At 42.6% G+C, this 25,911-nt stretch overlaps 1 protein-coding gene across 1 annotated transcript in view; it reads left to right on the forward strand.

Annotated features, from left to right (window-relative positions):
* Nucleotides 1–25,911, forward strand: part of LOC124616058 — a 352,315-nt gene that overhangs the window by 305,849 nt on the left and 20,555 nt on the right. The window contains exon 2 of the mRNA XM_047144291.1: nt 17,667–17,956. Coding sequence (XP_047000247.1) covers nt 17,674–17,956 — 283 coding nt within the window. The 5' untranslated portion in view covers nt 17,667–17,673. The remainder of the gene's footprint in view (nt 1–17,666; nt 17,957–25,911) is intronic.

Raw genomic sequence — 25,911 nt, forward strand, 5'->3', positions numbered from 1 at the left:
TTCGACTAAAAAGACACGTTCTTCAATGGTTAGCATTTTAACGGTGACAAAAACGAAACAAACGAACAAAGGTTCAAATCAAATGGCTCTGAGCACTATGCCACTTAACATCTGAGGTCATCAGTCCCCCAGAACTTAGAACTACTTAAACCTAACTAACCTAAGGACATCACACACATCCATGCCCGAGGCAGGCTTCGAACCTGCGACCGTAGCGGTATCGTGGTTCCAGACTGAAGCGCCTAGAACCGCTCGGTCACACCGGCCGGCAAACGAACAAAGGAACTAAACTTAAACGTTCTCATCAACATGTGACGACACATACCAACGATACTACTTGTTGTGACTGGCAATTCGCATTTTGTGACAAACACAACTTTTATTTATGTAAGTTTACAAGGTCTATGACTGAACAACAATAGAAAGGTAACAATAACGATGCCAGTAAAAGTCTCCTAATTGAGGCAAACAAAAGTTCACTTCTAATTTTCCACAAAGGTTCGTGGTAACACACACACACACACACACACACACACACACACACACACTAGTAAAAGTCCAATTCAAAGACGAAGACGTAATCTTCAGCGGTCGAAGTCCACGAGGTCGGCATCTGGAGTGAACTGAACTTCGGGGCTGGTTCTTACCCCCAAATAGCTGTCTCCATCCATTCAGGTTTTTGGCGTCGTGATACTTCCTGCAGGCCGTGGCGCGAGATCCCACTGCAAGAAGTAGTGCTCGGTATACATAGACAACCCTGTCACCTGTGGCGTAATTTGGGTTGCCAGCCCTCAGGGGCTACCTTGGCTCCGGCATAACACTACTGACGCTGGCTGAGATAAACGACACAGTGGAATGTTGGGAGAGTCCACTTGAAGGGAAGTTACCCAGGTAGGCGAACAGTCATACGGCACGCGCGGCTAACCATCACAGTGCACTGCGGAGAGACTTTTTGAACACCCCGTATTTTCGTATGTATCAATGTTGCACCCATGCGTGATCACACCACAGGAAGGCGCAAAACACAAGCACTGAAAAAGCATAAACACCCTTTCCTCTTTTGGATTGCGCTCAAATTTCGTCGAATGGTTTTCAAAGGTCCCTAGTGCTTCCACTCTGTGCACCAGAGCATAAATTGTGTTTACACTGAAATCCAAAGGTGTGAGACCACATTCGATAGGGTTGCTAGCCCACGATATTCTTAGTGAAGGATTGAAGCGCCAGGGAGATGCCAGCAGTATTAAAGACTCTGAAAAATGTCTTCCTGCTGCTCATCGCACTGTAAGCTATCGTTTCCGGCTATGGAACGTGTGTGAAAGGAAAGGGTTAATTTCACTGAAGCCCTTTATATCTGCCCCTAAGGCCTTTTCGTGTCGATTGTAAGCGACGGTGTGTATGAAACGTTTTCCGCGGCCACTAATAACGAAACCGGGTGATTTCAACGCCAGGCGGTGCTGTGCTGATGTCCATGATAGAGGCGACAAAAGAAGGTGCTAAATGTGGGTAACACAGGTGTGGTGACCTTTGAAACGTGTGACACGTCCACGGTGGAGTTGGGCAGAATTTAGGTGTACTTTGGTGCTAATCTGACTTCATTAATCCGCTGTATACGTCACATGAAATTCTAACCACTGGCCTTTTTTCCACATGTGTCGACATACTGCTGTTCGAAGCATCGTTGAGCCTGACGGTGACATCGCAGAGCGCCACGCTTTTTCACCACTACAGAGGAAAGTTTAACCACCTTTGAAATAAATTTCAAAATTATGCGTTGCAATGAGAGACAATTACAGGGTTTTGTATGACTGATCCTTTACTTCCTTTGCGCAGTGCAGTTTTTAAATGTAACACACATATCAATGACGCAAGTCCATTTGAAACTGGCTACGAATGTAATATAATAAACGAACCAAAAAGGTCATCTTTTATAAAGAATTGTACAGTCTAAAGAGGATATTGAAAGTGGTTTTATCGTTCAGAAATAGCTACAGTGTTAATATAAGTATCAAATGTGTACTAAGTAATACGTGTTTGACGTTTGCTTGAAATTGCTGCAGGCATTCCAGAGCTATGCTTAAATTAATACACAAACAGATATGTATACATAATCATATAAATATCTAGAATTATTTCGTAGATCGTTATTATCCACAATTATGTAGGAGTACTCCTACGGTAAGCCACAGATCACAAGTAATTATTTTGTGATTAGGCCACATGCCATGTGGCCGGATCATTAAAATTCGTGTAAGTGAAACGAAGACAAGTTACAACTTACTGTGATCAGAGAATTTCAACAACGGCAGGATTGTTTCACTTGATACGTGAATGTTACAGTGGAAAAACAATGCGTGGGTGACGAATGTTTGATTGACGCCATACTCAAGAACGTGATGCGTTAAGATGATAATCTTAGTCCAGCCTCAGACAGATTGCAACATTATGTCCTGCCAGTACAATCGAGGACGAGATCTTACAGTATATCGAGCATTTATCTTACCTCATGACATGTCTCTCCTCAAATGCATTCGCCTATGCTGACAGTCAAGCAAGTAATTTCAGCATCTTGCGGAATCCCCTCTTCATGGTTTAATCTTCAAACCCAGAAATGTAAGTATGGGCAGGCCACTTCTATAAGACTTAACCTATAACTTTACATGTGCACAATCTGAAGTGGATAACGCAATATTCAACCCTAGGTGTAGACCCTAAAGTGGGGGTTTCGGGTATAAATATCATGTTACTGGAAGGTATCTGATGAAAACAATCTGTTGTTTATTATATTAAAAATCTGATTATGCTCACCCTTGAAAAACAGACAGTGAAACAATTGACTAACGCTAACTGTGTGAACTCACCAGCATTAGAGTATCATGGGAATCAGTGTTACTCCACTACCTAATAATGGTCGCATCCTGTTAACTCAAATCCCGATCTGAGACTCAGATTTAATCCCACAAAATCCCAATGGAAATAACCGTGACGGTAAGTTGGTGAGTGGTTAATCTGATCATACATTCAACGCATGAATGTTGAACCTGAGATGGCCAGTAGTATGATATTCCAGAATTCCGGAACAAAATCAGTTAAACTGCTGGTGCCAATATTAATGCTCATCGTCAAGTTTCTAGTGTGCCGAGATGAACACCGCTGGCATGGAGATATCTCCCCAGAGTAGATGAGGGCATGTTTTGATATCAGCAACACCGTCCTCTGGTCCTCTGCTAAGCTGTACTACTCGCTGCTCTCAACCAAAGTCCGCGACAACCGTCAAATCCGGACCACTCTCTACCGGGATTCGTTATCAGATCTAGACTTTGCCTTTCCTTTACTCTCCTGTGCCATATTTCTTCCCGCCTAACAGTGTCTGTTGCCAATAGCAAATTTAGAAAACACTGTGGCCCAATACTGAGGTTTCCTTCCAGAATGCAGAGTCCCACCAATACAGTGCGTCGCATTTAGATGCCAATACTGTCTCAAAACGCCACCTTTCTAATGAAAAACGTCTGCACCAGCTCTGTACTCCTGATGTCTGACTTTGAAAAACCAACCTCGCATTTTCCCAACAAGAAGCATTAAGGCCTGCGAGGCAATCGCATTGTTTTGGCCGCCTTGTGTTTACAGAAACGGCTGATGGCTATCTTCAAAGCCGGTCTGCAAAGCATGCGAAAACTGCCTTCACTCACAGCTCATGGTACTTCTCTACACCCCGGTGCCCCTCTAGATGGCATGGCATTGTAAACCGGACAATGGATCTGCAGCCCACAGGGACATCACGTCAGTCCAGTTCGACAAACTCAATGTCTGGGCCGCACCGAGCGCCTTTCCTCTATAGTCTTTCTGCTCGTTCCATTCAGCTCCACAACTGTGTCTTCTAAAGCATGCAAAAGCATTCAAAAAAATCAGAGAGTCCTTCACCATATTAAATGAGGAAAATTACATAGCCACTGTACAATCAGTCACTGTGAACCAAGATCTTTGTAATAAATATTCTCAGTTCAATCGACTAATAAATTTATGCATTATCATTCTCCAAATTATTAAACCAGTATTAAAATTAATGTAAATTGCATGCAAATTTGTCTGCTACATTTCAATCTTTTGCTCTTCATACAGATGCTGAGTACTGGAAAATAAAGGAAATTGGTATGTTTCCACTCACTAGTGGTCTATGGATACATTCTGGAGTAATTTATCACTTACAGAGAAAGTATTTTACTGCACAAAAAGGAAGCTGTTGGAGTAATATGTGATGTTCACATTCAGCCACCTTGTAGAAGCTTCTTTAAAAACTTTGGCGTTTTCTTATTGCTTCACAATAATTATATTCTCACGTGAATTTCGTCGTAAGCGACCACTCACAATTTGACAAGAATAATCATTTTTCGCAGTTACAGCACTGGATGATAAAACGACCTATATTTTTCATTACTAATACTGTCTGTGTCTCAGAAAGGAGATTAGTACGAAACCGCAAATCATTTGCTCAGTGCTATAAAATATCCTTCTGGTAGCAAAGTAAATTTTAAATTGACCTGAAACCAGTTATTCTGGACGATGCCTGTCCAACAGAAGAAGTTTTAGTTAAACATTGGTATTTTTGTGAAGCTAAATGAACTAAATTTAAGCACATCACTAGTTACGCATGTAGTATTACAGGCAACTATTGCAATAAGTTAGAAAGCAAAGAGCTAGGAGTGGTAAGGTGCCAAACCATAAAAACATAACAGTTTAGCCGGGAAAACACAAATTTATTTAAGTAAACAGTTATCATGATTTCTTTTAACTTTCACTTGTTGTTGAAATTTATCTGTACTCGGAGCAAACAATAATCTGACATCAACAAAGGAAAGGCGATCAGGGCTGTTTTATTACCACTAAGATAATCTCTTCCTCCAATTCAAGGCTCTCAAAGCTTTTTCCGCTACTGCTGACAATAGTTTTGGTAAGATGGAATCTCATTGCCTCCTTTTCCAATTCTGAGTTTCCCATAATATTGATGAAGACTGATACCAGCCATCGCATTAAGATATGGGTTCTTCAGGGTACTAATATTCAGAAATAGCATGAATGCCTTGTCTTGTAAAGGTTACCTGTTAAAATAGGATTGTCACAAATCACAACATTGATTCTTTGCGTGTTATTTTTGCTAAAATATTTTACATATGCGGTTATTTAATGCAGTTCCCCATTTTTCTTATTGTACCACTGTGCTGATAGAAATTTATACTTCACAGCACACAATGTACACAACCCACACCTGTTGATAATTGGCCGGTGGTTGTGTTTGGTTTCATATACAGTTTTACAGACTTTCACACCTGGTTTAGCGCGACAAAATATAACATGTGCTTTTCCCTCATGTTGCTTGATTCTTTACTCAAATTTCCCTGCCGTAAGCTAATATGGTTGCGCAACGAAAGCGCGGTTGGATTACGCGCTTCTTTCCGCTCACCTGCACTCTTCTGTGTGACCACACTATTTGGTTTTAAGTAACCTGCCCTCGACTTTAACAACACATCGTATCGACTACTCGCTCTTGCAGTATCTCCGCTTTGGTCCTGCCTAGTGATCATTCTGATGGTATCTCTGCTAGTCATATGTAGAGGATCTCGACAGTTTGCACTTTAAGTTTCAGACATAACTCCAATTATTAACCCAGCACGTATCCAAGGAGGCCAACGCACGCATGCGTTACTACATTCAATCCTTTGCTAGCTAGTTCGGGCTCTTGTGGTGGAAGAAACTTTCATCATGGGTATTTCGGCGCCTGAGAAGGAAGTGAGATTAGGTTTTGTGAGTTCCAAGATGGCAGCTTATTCAGGATGCTCCAAATCTTTGGTATAAATATTACATAGTGGTACATGATCCTAAACTGAGCACTCACTGGGCTTGCTGGGTACTGGGTGCTACTGGATGATGCATTGAGTGTAATGATCCGTATTCGATAATAAGTCATGAAAAGTAACCCAGATCAACTCACATACGGCCCTAGACTTTCACGGAAGTTTCAGCTCGTGTTAAAACTTCTTGAGTATGCAGCCATTCCCAGAGAAATGCCTCATTACGAAGGCCTAAACGTCAGGTCAGAAGATCTACATCTACGTGATTGCTCTGCTATTCACAATAAAGTGCCTGGCAGGGGCTTCAATGAACCACCTTCAAGCTGTCTCTCTACAGTTCCACTCTCGAACGACAAGCGGGAAAAACGATCACTTACGTTTTTCTGTGCGAGCCCTGATTTCTCTTATTTTATCGTGATGATCATTTCTCCCTATGTTGGTGGGTGCCAACAGAATGTTTACGCAATCGGAGGAGAAAACTGGTAATTGAAATTTCATGAGAAGATCCCGTCGCAACGAAAAACGCCTTTGTTTTAATGATTGCCACTCCAATTCACGTATCATGTCTGTGACACTATCTCCCCTATTTCGCGATAATACAAAGCGAGCTGCCCTTCTTTGTACTTTTTCGATGTCATCCGTCAGTCCCATCTGATGCGGATCCCACACCGCACAGCAATACTCCAGAATAGGGCGGACAAGCGTGGTGTAAGCAGTCTCTTTACTAGACCTGTTGCACATTCTAAGTGTTCAGCCAATGAATCGCAGTATTTGCTACAAGAATGAACATCCAGGCCCAATAATGATGAAGGCTCAGATTCAATCGTCGCCACGGAGAAGGACTTCGTATCGTTCGGCAATCTTATGACATCATCTGACTGACACAGAAGATGTGGCACGCTATTTACTTGCAATTTGCAATGTTATTTGCGTGCTGCGACTTGGCTGTGGACTTCTGGGCTTTCTGGTTAAACGTTCATGTTTTGTTTTGGTTCTATTCGACTTCGACTCGGCATGGAAATGTTATGACGTTATTACATTGTACTTAGTTGTGCATAAATTAGAGTATGCTAGCTGACAAACCCGGTATTTTCTTTTTGCAGATTTTCTATTAGAAACAAAAACCGAAAACGTAATGTGTCAGCAGTGAAGTAATTGAAAAAATTTATTTACCTGTACTAGCGAAAACACATTTGAAATGTAATGCGAATACAGTTAATAGCACAAAAGTAATAAATTTAAACGTCATATTGATGCGGCAGTTTTTCACGCATCACATTGTTTATGACATCATATCTCTTGAGCTATGATAGGTAGGTGGTTCTTATCCGACAGCGATTGTTGCCTGAGAGTAAGGGATATGTGAGTCAAGTTTGGATGAAATCAGTGCAGTGTTTTAAGAGGAGTTGTAGAACATACACGTACACAGATACGTACATTTGTTTTTATAATACGTGTGGAAGCCAAGTAGTTTCGAATACTTCAGTGGCAACCTCTGAAGTATTTCATGCAGCTTGGCGAATATTCTGATTTATTCAAAACTGAAACACAGTACAATTAGATCTTAACCAGTCCACGCTGAGTCGAAGTTGAAGAGAGCCAAACCAGAACAAGAGAGTTTACCAGAAAGCCTAGAAATCCACAGCCAAGTCGTCCAAGCCTGATGAAATCCAACTCCAATCCATGGCGGGTTTTCTCTATCATATGACGTGACAATGCTGTTAGACGAATCGAAGTGCTTTGACATTATCGATGCTGGTCGCTAGACAAAGGCGTCACGCCTTAGTTGAGGTCAGCATCGTAGAGATTCCGAGCGCAACGCCTGGGGCCGGCCACGGCGTCTGGCGAGAGCCCACCATCGCTAGTCAGCTTTTGTGCCGTGTCCGGGGTGACGTATGAGTCCGAGCCGGATTCGCCTAAAACGAAGAGCTAAGCTTCCATAAACTGTGATTTTGGCTAAGGATAATTCTGGGCCTCATGCAGCTGGATAATTCTGGGCCTCATGCAGCTGGGGAAACAATCCAGTGCATTCAAAATCTCGATTTTGAGTTGCCGGAGTACCCGCTGTATAGACCTGACCTAACACCAACTGATTTTCGCCGCTTTGATCCGATGTAGGAGGACATGCAGGAATCCAAGTTGGCCTCTGATGAGAGGCTGCTGTGGCGCTGCAAGAGTGGATGTGCAAGATGCTATAAATCTCTTTCAGGTCGAATCTGGATGCTTGTCAAGAGATGAACCAAGTGCAAAGAGGCTGAAAGAGATAATGTAGAGAAATTATGTCACTTTCAATGTCTTCTTCTTCTTCTCTGGGATCTAGCAGTCGAGCTTTCTATTTCCTACGGCCCATTTTCAGCAGGTCGTTATGACTCCATCTCTCCATCTGGTTCTTGGTCGATCTCATACATACATAGATTAACCCTTGTTCCATAGATCATGAATACGACATTTCGTAATGATGTGGAACGTGTCAGTTTAACATAAGTTTTCTTTACACAAAATAATATATATATATATATATATATATATATATATATATATATATATATGTATGTATATGTATATATATACCTTACACTTACTTCCCCATATCTAAAAATTCATCTATTGAGTAGAAGGTATTGTCATTCAGAAATTCCTTTAATTCCCTTTTAAATATTGGTTGGCTATCCGTCAGACTTTTAATGCTATTTTGCAAATGACCGAAGGTTTTTGTGGCAGCATAATTCACCCCTTTCTGTGCCAAAGTGAGATTTAATCCAGAATAACGAAGATCATACTTTCTTCTGTTGTTGCAGCTATGCACTTCGCTGTTATTTTTAAATTGGGATGAGTTATTAATGACAGATCTCATAAGTGAATATATTTATTGCAAAGGTACTGTGAATATCCCAAGTTCCTTAAATAAATGTCTGCAAGTTGATCTTGGGTGGGCCCCAGCTATTATTCTGATTGCATGCTTCTGTGCTATGAATACTTTCTCTCATAATGATGAATTGCCCAAAATATGATGCTGTATGAAAGTAGTGAAGGAAAATAGGCATAGTAGGCTAATTTACAGATATATTTATCACCAAAATTTGCAGTAACCCTAATAACATAAGTAGCTGCCCTAACTGTTACAGCAGATCAGTGATGTGTTTCTTCCAATTCAAATATTCCATCAATGCACACACCCAGATATTTGGAATATTCTGCCTCAGCAACCGACTGCTGTTCATAGTTTATATTTATCAATGGTGTTATGCCATTTACTGTACAGAATTGCATAAACTGTGCTTCCTTACAATTTAGTGAGAGTCCATTTGCAGAGAACCACTTAATAATTTTCTGAAAGACATTATTTACAATTTCCTCAGCTGATTCTTGCTTGTTGGGTGTGATTACTATACTTGTAGCACCAGCAAATATAACTAGCTTTGCATCTTCAGGAATATAGAGTGGCAAGTCATTAATGTATATTAAGAACAATATGGGACCCAAGGCTGAACCCTGTAGGGCATCAAAAAATGGTTCAAATGGCTCTGAGCACTATGAGACTTAACATCTATGGTCATCAGTCCCCTAGAACTTAGAACTACTTAAACCTAACTAACCTAAGGACATCACACAACACCCAGTCTGTAGGGCATCATTCTTAGAGGACTCAGTTGATTTTTGAAGGCTATCTGTACTGTTAATTTCAACCTTCTGCATTCTTTCAGTTAAATATGAACTAAACCATTTCTGCACTGTCCCAGTCATACCACAATACTTAAGCTTATCTAGAAGAATTTCATGATTCACACAATCAAAAGCCTTTGAGAGACCACAAAATATCCCATTGGGTGATGTTCCGTTATTCAGTGCATTTAATAATTGATCAGTGAAAACATATATAGCATATTTGGTTGAAAAGCCTTTTTGAAAACCAAATTGACGTTTTGTTAGTACTTCATTTTTACAAATATGTGATGCTACTCTTGAGTATATTACTTTTTCAACAATTTTGGACAAAGCTGTTAGAAGTGAGATTGGGTAGTAGTTGTTAGCATCAGACCTATCCCCTTCTTTATGCAATGGTTTAACAATAACATATTTCAGTCTATATGGAAAAATGCCCTGTTTCAGTGAGCTACTACATATGTGGCTGAGAATCCTACATACTTGTTGGGAACAAGCTTTTAGTACTCTGTTGTAAATGTCTTCAATTCCATGTGAGCTTTTACTTTTGAATGAATTTATTATGTTCCTAATTTCATTAGGAGAGGTGGGTTGAATTGCAGTTTTACCAAATAGCATAATTATTGTCTCTTCCATATACTGCCTTGCATTTTCTAATGAATATCTGGATCCTATTTTCTCTACAACACTTAAAAAATGATTATTAAAAATGTTTTCTACTTCTGACTTCTTGTTAACAAACTTTTCATTGTATTTGATAGAAATACAGTCTTCCTGTGCTCTCAGTTGCCCTGTTTCCCTTTTAACAATGTTCCAAATTGTTTTAAATTTATTATCAGATGTGCTAATCTCAGACATAATGCACATACTTCTGGACTTCTTAATTACTTTTCTTAATACAGTGCAGTAGTTTTTACAATTTCTCGGTGCTTTGCTATCATTAATCCTCCTAGCTATAAGATACATTTACCTTTTCTGCTTACAAGATATTTTTATCCGTTTAGTAAGACATGGCGTTTACATGGTTTCTTACAATTACATTTCACTGTTCTCTTAGGGAAACTGTTTTCAAATATACTGACAAAGATATCATGAAATAGGTTACATTTTAAGTTAGCATCATGTTCCCCATACGTCATCCCAGTCTCACTGTTGCAAGCTTTCCCTAAAATTTTCGGTTGTTAAATCGTTTATTGAACACACTACTTTGGAGGACTGTTTTGCCTTACTGTATGGAGCTATATCATATACTGTAACTGGCTGTGCATCATGATCAAGCAGACCATTCTTAACAGGAAAGGTTTTTATTTCATCTTTCTATCGGACTCTTTCAGAAAATTTACATTGAAATCCCCACAAACAACAATTTGCTTTCCTCTATCTGACAGACAGCACAACAAAGAATCTGAGTTTTTCAAAAATAGTTGAAAATTTCCCAATGGGAATGTATACAGAACTACAATTATAAAAGTGCCATTTTTTAGTTTGAGTTAACATGCACTTGCTTCTGTATGTTGCTCTACAGTAAATTATTTAGTTTCCAAATTTTTCACACTGTGACAGATTTTAACATATATGGCAACTCCTCCTCTCTTCATAGTGTCTCTACTTACATGTGCTGAAAGCTTATATCCACCTACATTTATCATTTCCATACCTGTGACTACTGATCCTCTTTAACCCTGTGGATTTACATTTAATATTCTTCCCATGTGAGGTGCTGCTGAGCTGCTTAACATACGCCCAAGATGCTGTAAGCCCAATCACTGGTGACCTACAGAGAAGGGAAGCGCCCCATAAGATCATGCAGATTTAAGAAGGAAAATAATTTCATGCAATGGAAACGTCTTTTTGACGGACTCCTGATACAATGGCCCACTCCATGGATATGTTGATGAAGGGCTCATTTGTCTACAACAGAAACAAGTGGTCACTACAACAATTTGAATGATTACCACAAAGCATCAGCATATGAACCACTCACAGAGATATGTATGTGAGCATTCAATAAATGGATAAGGGTTTGTGATTATGAAATCTAACCTTCGCATGGGTGGGAGAACACAATAAAAGCATAATTATGAAACCAATTTACGGTTATGGCCAGTGACTGTGAAAAGTGTTAGTGGTTAAAGAAAGAACCCGGAAAAACATGTACGAACACCAGTAGAAACGTCAAAGTGCAACTAGCTGGCTGTGAAAGTTAAAACTGTGCAATTAGCTCCTGATGAAAGTTAACTAGGATCGCATCCCCATCGACTCGGTGACTGCATCGGCGGTTCGTTCTTGCCGCTTGCATACAGCTTGAATGTGGAAGGCAGAAGCAGTAGCGGCTGGAAATTCTGAGTCCAGCTCACACTCTGTACTCAGTACTAAAGTAGAGACATCCTTCTGTGAGACAGTAAGTCTTGTCTCATCGGACGTCTGGCAGCAAGTGATCACTCTTCCGTCTCCCATTAACAAGTTTCCTATTACTTACCCCCTGGACGTTTCTGTCAAGATAGGAATCTCGCCGGCCAATTGTAGCAGGCCTTGCAAAGTCCGTCCAATAATAATTTTGTAAATAAGTTAAACAAACTTCTACTCCCCGCGAATTTTGTCACTGTTGACCAGTGATAGCCTGGCATGGGAAGGAAGGCAGAAAACCTCTCCCACTCCATGGCAGGTTTCTAATCCAGGCCTGTCGAGCGGTATACTTGTAGGTACATGAGGGAAAGAACACATTATACAGAGATAATTATTGTGAGTCAATTAGAGAGACCGTTGCAAAAATTTTAAACTAAAATTCTTCCGTGCCGAGATCGCAGAGTAACAGCGGGTCCCCCTCACCCATGCTGGTGTCTGCACCTGGCTACACACTTTAACTTTCCCAAAGGATCTCTTTAGGAATCATACAACGGAGTTTCATGAGAGATAGGCCAGCTCTTGGGACGTCCAGACTGCAGAGATGAGCAGAAGTGTTTTCTGCGCCCTCTACCTGCGCTGAAACTCAACTTTCATCTTTGAACATCTTTCTGGACACCCCCCCCCCCTCCCCCTCTGGACCTCACAAGTAAACTTCTTTTATGTCGCCCGAGTCAGCTAGGAAGCTTTCAATGTTGCAGAAAATATCTGCCCCGTCACCGTAATAAAAGACAAAGACCAGAAGAAGTACTTATCTGGGCAGTCAATGGTAGTATTGAATATTGTCTGCAGTTATGATGTAGTATAAAAGGGTTGACTACATTGACTGTGAGGATGGATGTGCACATAACAATATGAAATACGTTGCGTGACAGTTTCAGAGAAGCTGCCAGGTAAATTCCCTTCAGCAATATTACGAATGTCAAATACATTGTACACTCAGTAATATTGCACAATTGGCGAACATTACCTTGAAGAACCCCGTTCCTCATACTTACGTGTTCTGTAACTCCAAAAGTCGCATCTGTTTATGGAAAGTGTTACTCTAGAGCAGTGGTTCCCAACCTGGGGGTAATTTCATTTAACTCTGAAGAAAATGAAATTTCCTGAGGGGTAAAAGAAAAAACTATTCGACTGTATTTCGTCACGAATCTAAATTATTTTTAAAATTACAGAACTGTTATCACTATTTCGTTAGACTGTAAAACTGATTACGTAAGTCACAATTAAGAACGTTCTTCTCAAGTGCCAGTATCCGTACATGACACATCGTGGTGGAGGTTACAGCATTTGAAAGAGTACGTATGTAAATAAAATCTTCCTCACAAAGTCCTCTTATAGTTATACTTGCTCCCACTTGCGATGCATGCTTTTAAGAATATCATGAAAGTTACTTCTTTCAGCTGTAATCAGTTCCTGAAATGTACCAGAAGTTGCTTCATTATTCACATCACAACACATAAAGGAGCTAATTGATAATACAACGCAACGGTAAATATGTAATGGTTCCTACACTACTGTAGGGCTTGCTTATTAATAGTGGGTGGCCAGACACGTAAGACTGGCAGCCTCAAGTCTTCCACTGTGTGCCAGTTCAGGAGTAAGGAGTCCAGGTGTCAAGTGATTTACGAACAGCTTGTCTAGTTCATGCATTTTAACTTGACTGTATATGGGGGTGCAGCGTGTGGGTGAACCAAGTATCACAGAGGAAGTTTGTTTCGTGACAAGTGTCTATCCTCAAAGTAGATAGTTCTGAGATGGAATTGTAGGTAGCACTTGTGATGCACCGAGAATTGCTTCACCATTCTATAAAAAAAATGTTAGACATGAACAGTACCAACTGTCTGACTGATTCATTAGCTCGCGGTTTAAGAAAGTGCCGATAAAAAGTAAATATCGTTTGAAGACCTGAGCTATAAACAATAATAAGAGACACGTTGGATGTTTTGAGAAATTGCGCAGTGAAGTTTCAATAAAATCTCATAAATAAGGTATTTCAAATACATGCAATGTGAGTCTTTGATTCAGGTAAGTCAATGCATTCACATATATTAACGTAGCGTCATATTTTTAAACTGGCAAATCCTACCCAAACCGTTATTCTCAAAAATTCGTCAATGGTACTTAACACTACCTGCTTGCAAACATAACGCACTTAATGTGGGTTAGCACTGGCTTACCACTGTTCACTTGCTAGCCAAATTAACGAAATATTACTGTGAAACTTTTCAAGCATATAAATTTAAAGGGTCCAAATTGCTTCAGTTTTTTAGAATAAGGTTTGCATTGACAGTTTTTGCAATGATAAAGTGTAACAACCTCAAAATTAATGTTTGATTCAGCATAATATAAAATTAATTTTAGCATGCATCTTACAACAGGGCGTAAACAATGTTAAGGATAGCCGGTAACATTTCTAACATCATCATGTCGCGTGAATACACGCAAAATACACTCCTGGAAATTGAAATAAGAACACCGTGAATTCATTGTCCCAGGAAGGGGAAACTTTATTGACACATTCCTGGGGTCAGATACATCACATGATCACACTGACAGAACCACAGGCACATAGACACAGGCAACAGAGCATGCACAATGTCGGCACTAGTACAGTGTATATCCACCTTTCGCAGCAATGCAGGCTGCTATTCTCCCATGGAGACGATCGTAGAGATGCTGGATGTAGTCCTGTGGAACGGCTTGCCATGCCATTTCCACCTGGCGCCTCAGTTGGACCAGCGTTCGTGCTGGACGTGCAGACCGCGTGAGACGACGCTTCATCCAGTCCCAAACATGCTCAATGGGGGACAGATCCGGAGATCTTGCTGGCCAGGGTAGTTGACTTACACCTTCTAGAGCACGTTGGGTGGCACGGGATACATGCGGACGTGCATTGTCCTGTTGGAACAGCAAGTTCCCTTGCCGGTCTAGGAATGGTAGAACGATGGGTTCGATGACGGTTTGGATGTACCGTGCACTATTCAGTGTCCCATCGACGATCACCAGTGGTGTACGGCCAGTGTAGCAGATCGCTCCCCACACCATGATGCCGGGTGTTGGCCCTGTGTGCCTCGGTCGTATGCAGTCCTGATTGCGGCGCTCACCTGCACGGCGCCAAACACGCATACGACAATCATTGGCACCAAGGCAGAAGCGGCTCTCATCGCTGAAGACGACACGTCTCCATTCGTCCCTCCATTCACGCCTGTCGCGACACCACTGGAGGCGGGCTGCACGATGTTGGGGCGTGAGCGGAAGACGGCCTAACGGTGTGCGGGACCGTAGCCCAGCTTCATGGAGACGGTTGCGAATGGTCCTCGCCGATACCCCAGGAGCAACAGTGTCCCTAATTTGCTGGGAAGTGGCGGTGCGGTCCCCTACGGCACTGCGTAGGATCCTACGGTCTTGGCGTGCATCCGTGCGTCGCTGCGGTCCGGTCCCAGGTCGACGGGCACGTGCACCTTCCGCCGACCACTGGCGACAACATCGATGTACTGTGGAGACCTCACGCCCCACGTGTTGAGCAATTCGGCGGTACGTCCACCCGGCCTCCCGCATGCCCACTATACGCCCTCGCTCAAAGTCCGTCAACTGCACATACGGTTCACGTCCACGCTGTCGCGGCATGCTACCAGTGTTAAAGACTGCGATGGAGCTCCGTATGCCACGGCAAACTGGCTGACACTGAGGGCGGCGGTGCACAAATGCTGCGCAGCTAGCGCCATTCGACGGCCAACACCGCGGTTCCTGGTGTGTCCGCTGTGCCGTGCGTGTGATCATTGCTTGTACAGCCCTCTCGCAGTGTCCGGAGCAAGTATGGTGGGTCTGACACACCGGTGTCAATGTGTTCTTTTTTCCATTTCCAGGAGTGTATGTTACGGGACACAATTTAACGTTGTCGACTTGCTTAAATAAATGTTAACATTTACGTGGTTAGCAACAAATTTCGAAGCGCACTTGCGTTCAGGATCTTTATCTGAGTTGTAGCCATCCGCATCATCCTCAGATTTCTTGAAATCGTCCCCGAAAAGCGTTTTCCTGGTACGAACACCGGAAGCGCTGCTGCTACTGGCAGCCATGTTTTTGGCACTTATCACTGTTTACATGCACACTTCCTAACAAAGTTGCCATTTGCGAGGGTGTGAAATTAGGCAGAGCCGCCATTTCTCCGTTTATCGTAGAGCTGTCAACTAACATGAATAAACAAGATTGTCAACTAGGAGATACGCGATCTGTTGCAAAGTTTTTGGTTATGTTAGGGACTGAATGGCCATGAAGTGAAAATGAAGTGAAAATCACACTTGAGATCTTCTTTTTTTGGATTGATTACTAGTTTTGGCTAACAATGATTAGTGTTGATGGCATTACTGGTTCACACATCGTTAAAATCTTATGGGTTTCAGGCTGGATCCTCCATTTACTTTTGATGCTTAGGTGCTATTGCAGAATATGGAGAGCCTCAGCAATTTTGTTCGTGTGTAAGCGGGAATTTACAGTAGAATGGGGTAGCAGAGAGAATTTGTATCGAGGAACGAAACTTGCCACGCTAATCCGCGCAGGTCAGTGGACTGCAGTGCACAGGTGGCTTGGTGGTTAACACAACTGCCCAGTACACAAGCGCCCCGGGTTCGATTCCCGGCATTGGTACAAATTTTCACTCGCCGCTTCAGTGTGTGTACATAAAATCATATCTGAAGTTGTGTCATTTCATTCCTTAAAATCTTTCTTAAAATGACAACATCCACACATGACATGATTAATAATTGATTTTCATTGTTCATGGAAAGTAGAATTGAACCCTTGTCACGAACGATGAAAAGCTGTCTTTCATCATGTGGCTTTTGTCATTTTAAGAAAGATTTTAACCATGTCTAAAGCTGAAATGGTACCAACACTAATCAAGAATGTCCTACGATCAGAGGATGGCTAAATTGTTAGCCGAAACTAGTAATCAACACAAACACAGAAGATTTCATGTAGGATCTTGACTTCATGGGATTTCAATCCCTAAACATAAATAATATCGATAAAGCACATCACAGATGTTTTACACACAGTAATTCTGTTTTTCTTTAGCTGTCCCTTACCATTTTTTTAAAGCTGAGCGATGCATTTACCTTTCGTCATTCAATTGTGAATGCATTTAATGTTTTCACGTAAGGTGAAACAGAGCCTGCCCTGCTAGCCGCGCCGTCTAAAGCGCTGCTTCCCGAGTGGGAAGGCTTGCCGGCCCTGGCACGAATCCGCCTGGTGGATTAGTGTCGAGATCCAATGTGGCGGACAGTCTGTGGATGGTTTTTAAGGCGGTTTTCCATCTGCCTCTGCGAATGCGGGCTGGTTCCCCTTATTCCGCCTCAGTTACACTATGTCGGCGGTTGATGCGCACACTTTCTCACGTACGCGTACACCATAATTACTCTACGACGCAAACATTGGGGCTACACTCGTCTGGTGTGAGAGTTCCCAGGGGGTCCACTGGGGGCGAACTGCACAATAACCCTGGGTTCCGTGTGGGGCGGAGGTGGGGTGAGTGGACTGCTGTAACCTGTTGTGGGGTTGTGAACCACTGAGGGCTACGGCGGAGACGAAGCCTCTCCGTCGTTTCTAGGTCCCCAGTTGCATACAATACAATACAATACAATGGTAAGGGGAGAAAAACGGGTAGTAGCTAATACCTGATTGTCCTCAGGGGTAACGGTCTCAGAGAGGTTGGGAGCGAGTGCTCTAGAGCGGGGCCGTTGTTGGGTGTTGCAGGTGGGCCATGTCCGCGCGCAGCGCCCCCTCGCTGCCGCTGCTCGTGCTGGTGGTGGGGACCGCGCTGTGGCAGGCGGTACCCTGCCACGCCTCCTCTGCGTCTCCAGACAGCCCGCGGCCGTCGCGGACACTGTCCCGCCAGAAGAGGCTCCTCTGGGTCACCAACGACGGCCGCCTAGCCCTGCCGCCGGGCACCTCGCTCGTCATCACGCCGTCGCTGTCGCTTCCCTTCGTGCGGTACCCCCCAGACGGGTTCCTCTCCAACATGTCCATCAGCTTGCCCTTCACCAGTAAGTTACACGGCATTCATAACCTTACGGTAATAAACTATGTGGCTTGTGTGCGAGGAACCTGACTGGTTGCCTCTGTTTGTTGTTGTTTCCGTCTTCATTTCAAGAAGGTGCACTTTCCACGCTTGTCTACCATGTGTAAAGCCGTTGACACATCGGACGAGATAGCGAACGCTGGTGTAGCGCTCTACGAGTTTTGTGACGTCACTTCCTGCTATTTCTCGCTGAGGAGCCATTTCGTCACGTGAAACACAAAATAAGTTCTACGATATTCTTGCCACGTGTCACGTAAAGTAGAACCAGTGTTAAGTAAGAACGCTCACTACGTTAAAGAAGAGAGCTTGACCACTAAGAAAGCAAGACCCCGATATGTACTTGTGTTCAGTAGAACCCAATGTTCGGTGGGTTTTACAAAATGGTTCAAATGGTTCAAAAATGGTTCAAATGGCTCTGAGCTCTATGGGACTTAACATCTGAGGTCATCACTCCCCTAGACTTACAAGGGGAGGCCACGACGTTTGCAACGCGGATTTACTGCAAACTTTGTACACTCGGAGTACTCCATGACGACAACAAAATGTGCAAGCAGTAGCGCGTACTTCTCAAGCGTTATTGAGAAATCGCAAGATAATTTCGGTCGTCAAATATATACCTGCGCGTGGCCACTTTTACCAGCAACCGGCGGCAGCCGCGTGGTTACCGTTCAAGCCCTGTAATCGCTGGATCGATGAATCGAGTCTCGTTAGTCTGTTTCTTTTTTTATTTTCAACACAGTCATTTTCTTTACTATTTATATTACAATTGACATAATGGGAAAATACATGTAATCGGATGAACTTTTATTAAATTTACAATGTTATTTGGCTGGCTACAAATTTTTATTATCACAAATAATATAATATTCATAACTATCGACTAGCAAACGACCAAACGCTTAAAGTGATACTGAAAATGTTTGCTTGTCCGTGATTTGAGAAATCCCTTATACCTGTAAGGAGCCCGAAAGTACCTGTTACCTCCAAGTTTTGACCGGCACAGACGGCTTTCGAAAGATGTACAATTAATCGTCGTTTGCGACATTACGAGTACAAGTTGCAGAATGGTATTTTTCGTCAAAACATGGAAAACATAAAGTTACGAATATTATATTATCTGTGATAGTAAAATTTTGTACACTGCCAAATAACAATGTAAATTTAATAAAAGTTTATCCGATTACACGTATTTTTGCCATTATATCAATTGTAATATAAAAAGTAAACAAAATTACTGTGTTGAAAATAAAAAAAAAAAGCTGACGACCGGGACTCGAGCCATCTATACAGCGGTTACGGTGCTTGAACGCTACCCACTCGGCTACTGCAGCATTATGGTGAAAATGGCCACGCGCAGGTATATATTTCACGACCGAAATTATCTTGCTATGTTATCAATAACGCTTGAGAAGTACGCGCTACTGCTTACACATTCTGTTGTCCTCATGGAGTACTCCGAGTGTACAAAGTTTGCAGTAAATCCGCGTTCCAAACGTCGTGGCCTCCCCTTGTTAGAGCTACTTAAACGTAACTAACCTAAGGACATCACACACACCCATGCCCGAGGCAGGATTCGAACCTGCGACCGCAGCAGCAGCGCGGCTCCGGATTGAAGCGCCTAGAACCGCTCGGCCACAGCGGCCGGCTGGTGAGTTTCGCACTGAGTTGACAAAAGTCATGGGATAGCAGTATGCACATAAACAGATGGCCGCAGTACCGCGTACGCAAGGTATGAAAGAGCAGTGCACTGGCAGAGCTGTAATTTCTACTCAGGTGATTCATGTGAAAGGTTCCAGACATGATTATGGACGCGCTACGGGAATTACAGACTCTGAACGCGGAGTGATCGTCGGAGCTACACGCGTGGAACATTCCATTTCGGAAATCGTAAGGGAATCCAATTTTTAGCAACCCACATCGTCAAGAGAGTGGTGAGAATACCAAATTTCAGGCATTACCTCTCAGCAAGGACAACGCAGTGGCCGGTGGCCTTCACTTAAAGACCGACAGCAGCGGCGTTTGCGTAGAGTTGTCAGGGTTAACAGACAAGCAACACCGCTTGAAATAACCACAGATATCAATGTGGGACGCGCAACGAATGTTTCCGTCAGGACAGTGCGGCGGAATTTGGCGTTGATGGGCTACGGCAGCAGATGACCGACGCGAGTGCCTTTGCTAACAGCGTACAATCGCCCGTAGCATCTCTCCTGGCCTCTTGACCATCTCGATTGGACCCCAAACGACTGCAGAACTGTGGCCTGGTCAGATGAGCGTCGATTTCAGTTGGTAAGAGCTCATGGTAGGGTTAGAATGTGACGCAGAACCCACGAAGTGATGGATCCATGTTGTCAACAAGGTACTGTGCAAACTGTTGGTGTCTCCATAATGATGTGCGCTGTGTTTACATGAAATGGACTGGTTTCTCTGGTCCAGATGAACCGATCATTGAGTGAAAATGGTTATATTCGCCTTCTTGAGACCATTTGGCGCTATTCGTGGTCTTTATGTTCCCAAACTACACTAGGTCACCAAAAGTATCCGGAGACATACCTGAAAATGAATTACAAGTTCTTGGCGCCCTCCATCGGTAATGCTGGAATTCAATATTATGTTGGCCTACCCTTATCCTTGACGACAGCTTCCACTCTCCGACGCACACGTTCAATCACGTGCTGGAAGGTTTATTGGGGAAAGGCAGTCCACTCTTCACTGAGTGCTGCACTGAGAAGAGGTATTGATGTCGGTCGGTGAGGCCCGGCACGAAGTCGGCATTCCAAAACATCTCAGAGGTATTCTATAGGATTCAGGTCAGGACTCTGTGCAAGCCAATCAATTACAAGGATGCTCTTGTCGTGTAACCACTCCGCCACAGGCCGTGCATAATGAACAGGTGCTCGATCGTGTTGAAAGATGCAATCACCATCCACGAATTGCTCTTCAACAGTGGGAAGCAAGAAGGTGCTTAAAACATCACTGTAGGCCTGTGCTGTGATATGCCACGTAAAACAACGAGGGGTGCAAGCCCCCTACATGAAAAACAAGACCACATCATAACACCACCGCCTCCGAATTTTACTGTTGGCACTACACACGCTGGCAGATGACGTTCACCGGGCATTCGTCATACCCACACCCTGCCATCAGCTCGCCACATTGTGTACCGTGATTCGTCACTCCACACAACGTTTTTCCACTGTTCAATCGTCCAATGTTTAAGCTCCTTACACCAAGCGAGGCGTCGTTTGGCTTATGAACAGCCGCTCGACGATGAAATCCAAGTTTTCTCGCCTCGCGCGTAGCTGTCATAGTACTTGCAGTGGATCCTGATGCAGTTTGGAATTCCTGTGTGATGGTCTGGATGGATGTCTGCCTATTACACATTGCGACCCTATTCAACTGTCGGGGGTCTCTGTCAGTCAACAGGCGAGGTCGGCCTGTACGCTTTTGTGCTGTACGAGACCCTTCACGTTTTCACTTCACTATCACATCGGAACAGTGGACCTAGGGATGTTTAGGAGTGTGGAAATCTCGCGTACAGACGTATGACACAAGTGACATCCAATCACCTGACCATGTTTGAAGTCCGTGAGTTCCGTGGAGCGCCCCATTCTGCTCTCTCAAGACATCTAATGACTACTGAGGTCGCTGATATGGAGTATCTGGCAGTAGGGTGGCAGCACAAAGCAGCTAATATAAAAAACGAATGTTTTTGGGTGTGTCCGGATACTTTTGATCACATAGTGTACGATATCATGTCATCTGGTCATAGCTGTTCGCGCTTGAGTTGAAGAACATTCTGAACAATTCGGACGAATGATTTGGCCACACGGATCACCTGACATGAATCCCTTAGAACATTTATGGGTCATAATCGAGAGGTCAGTTCGTGCACAACATCCTACACCGACAACACTTTCGCAAATATGGAGGGTATAGAGACAGCATAGGTCAATATTTCTACTGGAGATGTCCAACGACTTGTTGAGTGTATGCCACGTCGAGTTTCTGCACAATGCCACGCTCTATGCCTTTCATGAGCACCAGCACATTAAACGCCTAGAGATAGAATTGTTATTGGTACGGTTTGTCGCAATAAAACGACGGAAAACGTCATATTAGTGGTGAAAGAATACCCATATGTAGTTGTTATCGCGTTACAACCTGGATTTGTCAAGTTAAGCCATTTTAAGCTGCCAGCACATTGAAGATTCATGAAAAACTGTCGCTCTTGTTAGGATTTATTATAATTAAATTAAACTAATCACGTTTCGGCAACTAAAGCGTACGGAAAGCTATAATATGAAATACAAAGTCGCTCATAAGGAAGCTACAGGAGAAAAATCGTACTGTGTTGTGGGGTTTTCTTACGAAATTAATAAAGATAATTCTGTAATACTTGATGTTATGTAAATATAAGTGCGTTCTCTTTCACGAGTGAGTTTGTTTGATTTGGTGAACTTCAACAAGCTGATATCTTTACTGACTGGACATGTATCTTCCGTTTTTGTCTAATTACATGTTCACTGATATTGGCGTTTTTATTCATACATACTACAGACAGAACAGCATAATTAGGTTATGGACGACGGAGGAAATGTGCGTTAGAAAAGAGGTAACTTAGGAATTTTACGCCCGTAAAGCAGACAACTGCCGCTGGAGAGCGCTGAGAACGCAAAATCACGTTAACTACATTGTCCCGTGTGCTAACAGTGCTGCGTCTCGTGACGTTGGATGTTCTGTATGCGGTCAAGTCAATGTTAGCTGCCTCACGCCATGTGCCAATGGCTCAAGCCTCTTCGTCTGCAAATAACTACTACAATCTACATCTATTTGAAGTGGCTTAACTTATTCATCTGTTGGTCTCCTACAATTTTTATCACTCATGCTTCCATCCATCACCAAACTGACGAGTTCTTGGTGCCACATAATGTGTCCTAGCACTGTTGATAATGTCCCTTCTTTTACTCAAGTTGAGGTATAAATTTCTTTTACTCAAGGTATAAATTTATTTTTTCCCAAATTCGAAACAATAGCTCCTCATTAATTAATGTATCTACAATTTAATTTTTGACGTTCTTGTGCAGATGAGGGGTGATATAGTCACTATGAAGGTGACAACGATGCAGTGTTATGAAATTTTGTAAATACCGCAAGAGTCTCTGATCGCAAATATTTGTTTGTTACGTTATTCGTTGCAATCATTGTATCATCTTAAAATTGATGTGTAAAGAAAAATGTACATACTTATGAAAAAATTTACGTAATAGTAGCCTATCAACTATTACACCTAGTATCGTAATAAACATAGTCTGGAAGGTTAGCAAACATACCTGTCTTCATGAAGTTAACAGAATAGGCAGATAAAATACGTAGTCACAAATGTCAACGTCACACAGAGTAAAATCATGATAAAATGGTAAACGCTCATGACCCATAATGTCGGGTCATGTCTGGCTTACAGTGCAAGCAGCTGAGAGGGTGTGGCCGGCCGGAGTGGCCGTGCGGTTCTAGGCGCTACAGTCTGGAACCGAGCGACCGCTACGGTCGCAGGTTCGAATCCTGCCTCGGGCATGGATGTGTTTGATGTCCTCAGGTTAGTTAGGTTTAATTAGTTCTAAGTTCTAGGCGACTGATGACCTCAGAAGTTAAGTCGCATAGTGCTCAGAGCCATTTGAACCATTTTTTGAGAGGGTGTGGCTGCAAGATATCGCTGGCCGAAGGTAGTTTTATACTGAATGTGTAAAATGATATATTCGACTTTGTATCACGCCGTTGATGTTATTGTTATATAAGAGTGAACAGTTGTGTTGTAGCTGTAGACGTGTGCTAAAGGCAATTGTCAGAACTGATTTTTCCAATTTTTAATGTCAGTGAGAGATCCAAAAATGGCAAACTGTCATTTACAGGAAGCCTGTAACGACAGACTGGGTTGCTCGTAAAGATGCATGTTACCCATTTAAGTATGCTGCTTTTCGAGCTATGCTGAATCGTATGAACGAAGTCCTCCTTTCAAAAGTGACCCAAAGTAAAAGAATAAGCTCTTAAACAGTACGTTGATTATCAAAATGGATATGAAGAAGAGTTTATTAATGCTGTAAATAAGAGTATGTTAAAAAAGAAAAAAAGATGTTGTCTCATAGATGGGATCTAGATGGGGCGGCATAACGCTTCAACCGATTGGTCAGACCAATGAAACGGTTTTTTTAGTAGACTACCGTATCTGGGTTCCATCTCGGAGAAAATTGGCCGTTGTATGAGATCCAAAAATACTGTCCCAGGGTATTTCATTTCTTCTAACCTGACTGAAAAACTTAGACATAGAGAGTGTGTTACAAAAGTAACACAGATGGCGTATAGTGCATCAAATGCAATAAGTACCCCAAAAAATAAAAAAAAATACACATGGTAAACGGGTAGGTCCTTCGGTAAAAAGGTTCCCGGAACATCTTCATTTAAAAAGTACGACATCTGCATTAACGTCGCATCAGCGGGAGATCGACGTATTACGACATGTCTTACTGAAAATCTTGTAATCTTCCATAGAAAAGAAAAAGGCCAGGTTTTGACGTATTGGAGGAAGTGGAAATTTTTAGACACATAAAAGATAGAGTTTAGAACACGTTGAATGGTTAGTTGGATTTAAGGCATAATAATATTTGGCAAAATCTGATTTTATGGCTAACTGTATTGCAAGGAAGCGACCCAGCGCTCTCAGTCACTAGCGCATCGTGTCTCAGCGTCCGCGTGATAGGTACTACGAGTGTTTACCTACGCAGTTAGTGTTTCCTGGTGACCTGTGAAGGCAGACCCTACTGTTGCAAACTGCGCCTTCCGCCTGGTGTGAGATGGTAAGATAGAGGCTTGCCTAGTGTATTCTACTATGTATCCAGGGTCTAACACTATTTCCACCGTTAACTGCGTCTGAGCTATATCTCCGAAATCGTTTTTAGCCTTCAGCACTGTTTCTTTTTCTTAGATACTTGGACATGCAAAGAATTTAACCACCTTTCCAGTACCCTTATTGTCGAAATGTCAAGAGCTCCGAGAGACAAACCACATACCAGGATGATTAAGCGCGAACTCAGAACACTAAAAAAGAATACTCCAAATATATTAGAGCTTTCCAGACCATTCACTGAGGATGATGTCATTACTGCCCTCAAGGATATGAAACCGGGCAAAGCCCCAGGTTTTGACAACATACATCCAGAATTTCTAACCTACGCTGGAAAGAACGTGGTCAAATGGCTGGCAAATTTCTTTTCGAACATTTTGACTACAAACCATCTCCCTAGAGAATTCAAAAAGGCAAGAATAATAGCTTTTGCCGAAACCAGGGAAACCAGCAGACCAACCGCTAAGCTACAGACCAATAGCACTTCTTAGCTGTACATACAAACTTCTCGAACGACTTGTCCATAATCGAATTAGCGGCATTATTATGGAGAACTTACCTATAGAACAGGCAGGCTTCAGACCTGGCCGTAGTTGCTGTGACCAAGTTCTGGCATTAACATCCTGCATAGAGGCTGGCTTTCAACAGAAATTGAAAACAAGTGCTGTATTTCTAGACTTAACATCTGCATATGATACTGTTTGGAGAGATGGAATAATTTACAAACTCTTGAGAGTGATTCCTTGCCAGATTCTAACATCCTTAATACATAATATGCTGAGTAACAGAACCTTCCAGCTCACCCTAAACGGAAAGACAAGCAAAACAAAACTTATTAACAACGGGCTTCCGCAAGGCTCCGTATTGGCCCCTCTTCTGTTTAACCTCTATATAGAAGATCTCCCAAACACAAAGTCAAGAAAATTTTGCTATGCGGATGACATAGCACTGGCTACCAGAGACAAGTATGTCTTCAATACAGAGGAAGTCCTTAATACTGACGTTGAAATACTATACAATTATTT

Source organism: Schistocerca americana, chromosome 5 (assembly GCF_021461395.2).
Source record: "Schistocerca americana isolate TAMUIC-IGC-003095 chromosome 5, iqSchAmer2.1, whole genome shotgun sequence".
NCBI classification, from domain to species: domain Eukaryota; kingdom Metazoa; phylum Arthropoda; class Insecta; order Orthoptera; family Acrididae; genus Schistocerca; species Schistocerca americana.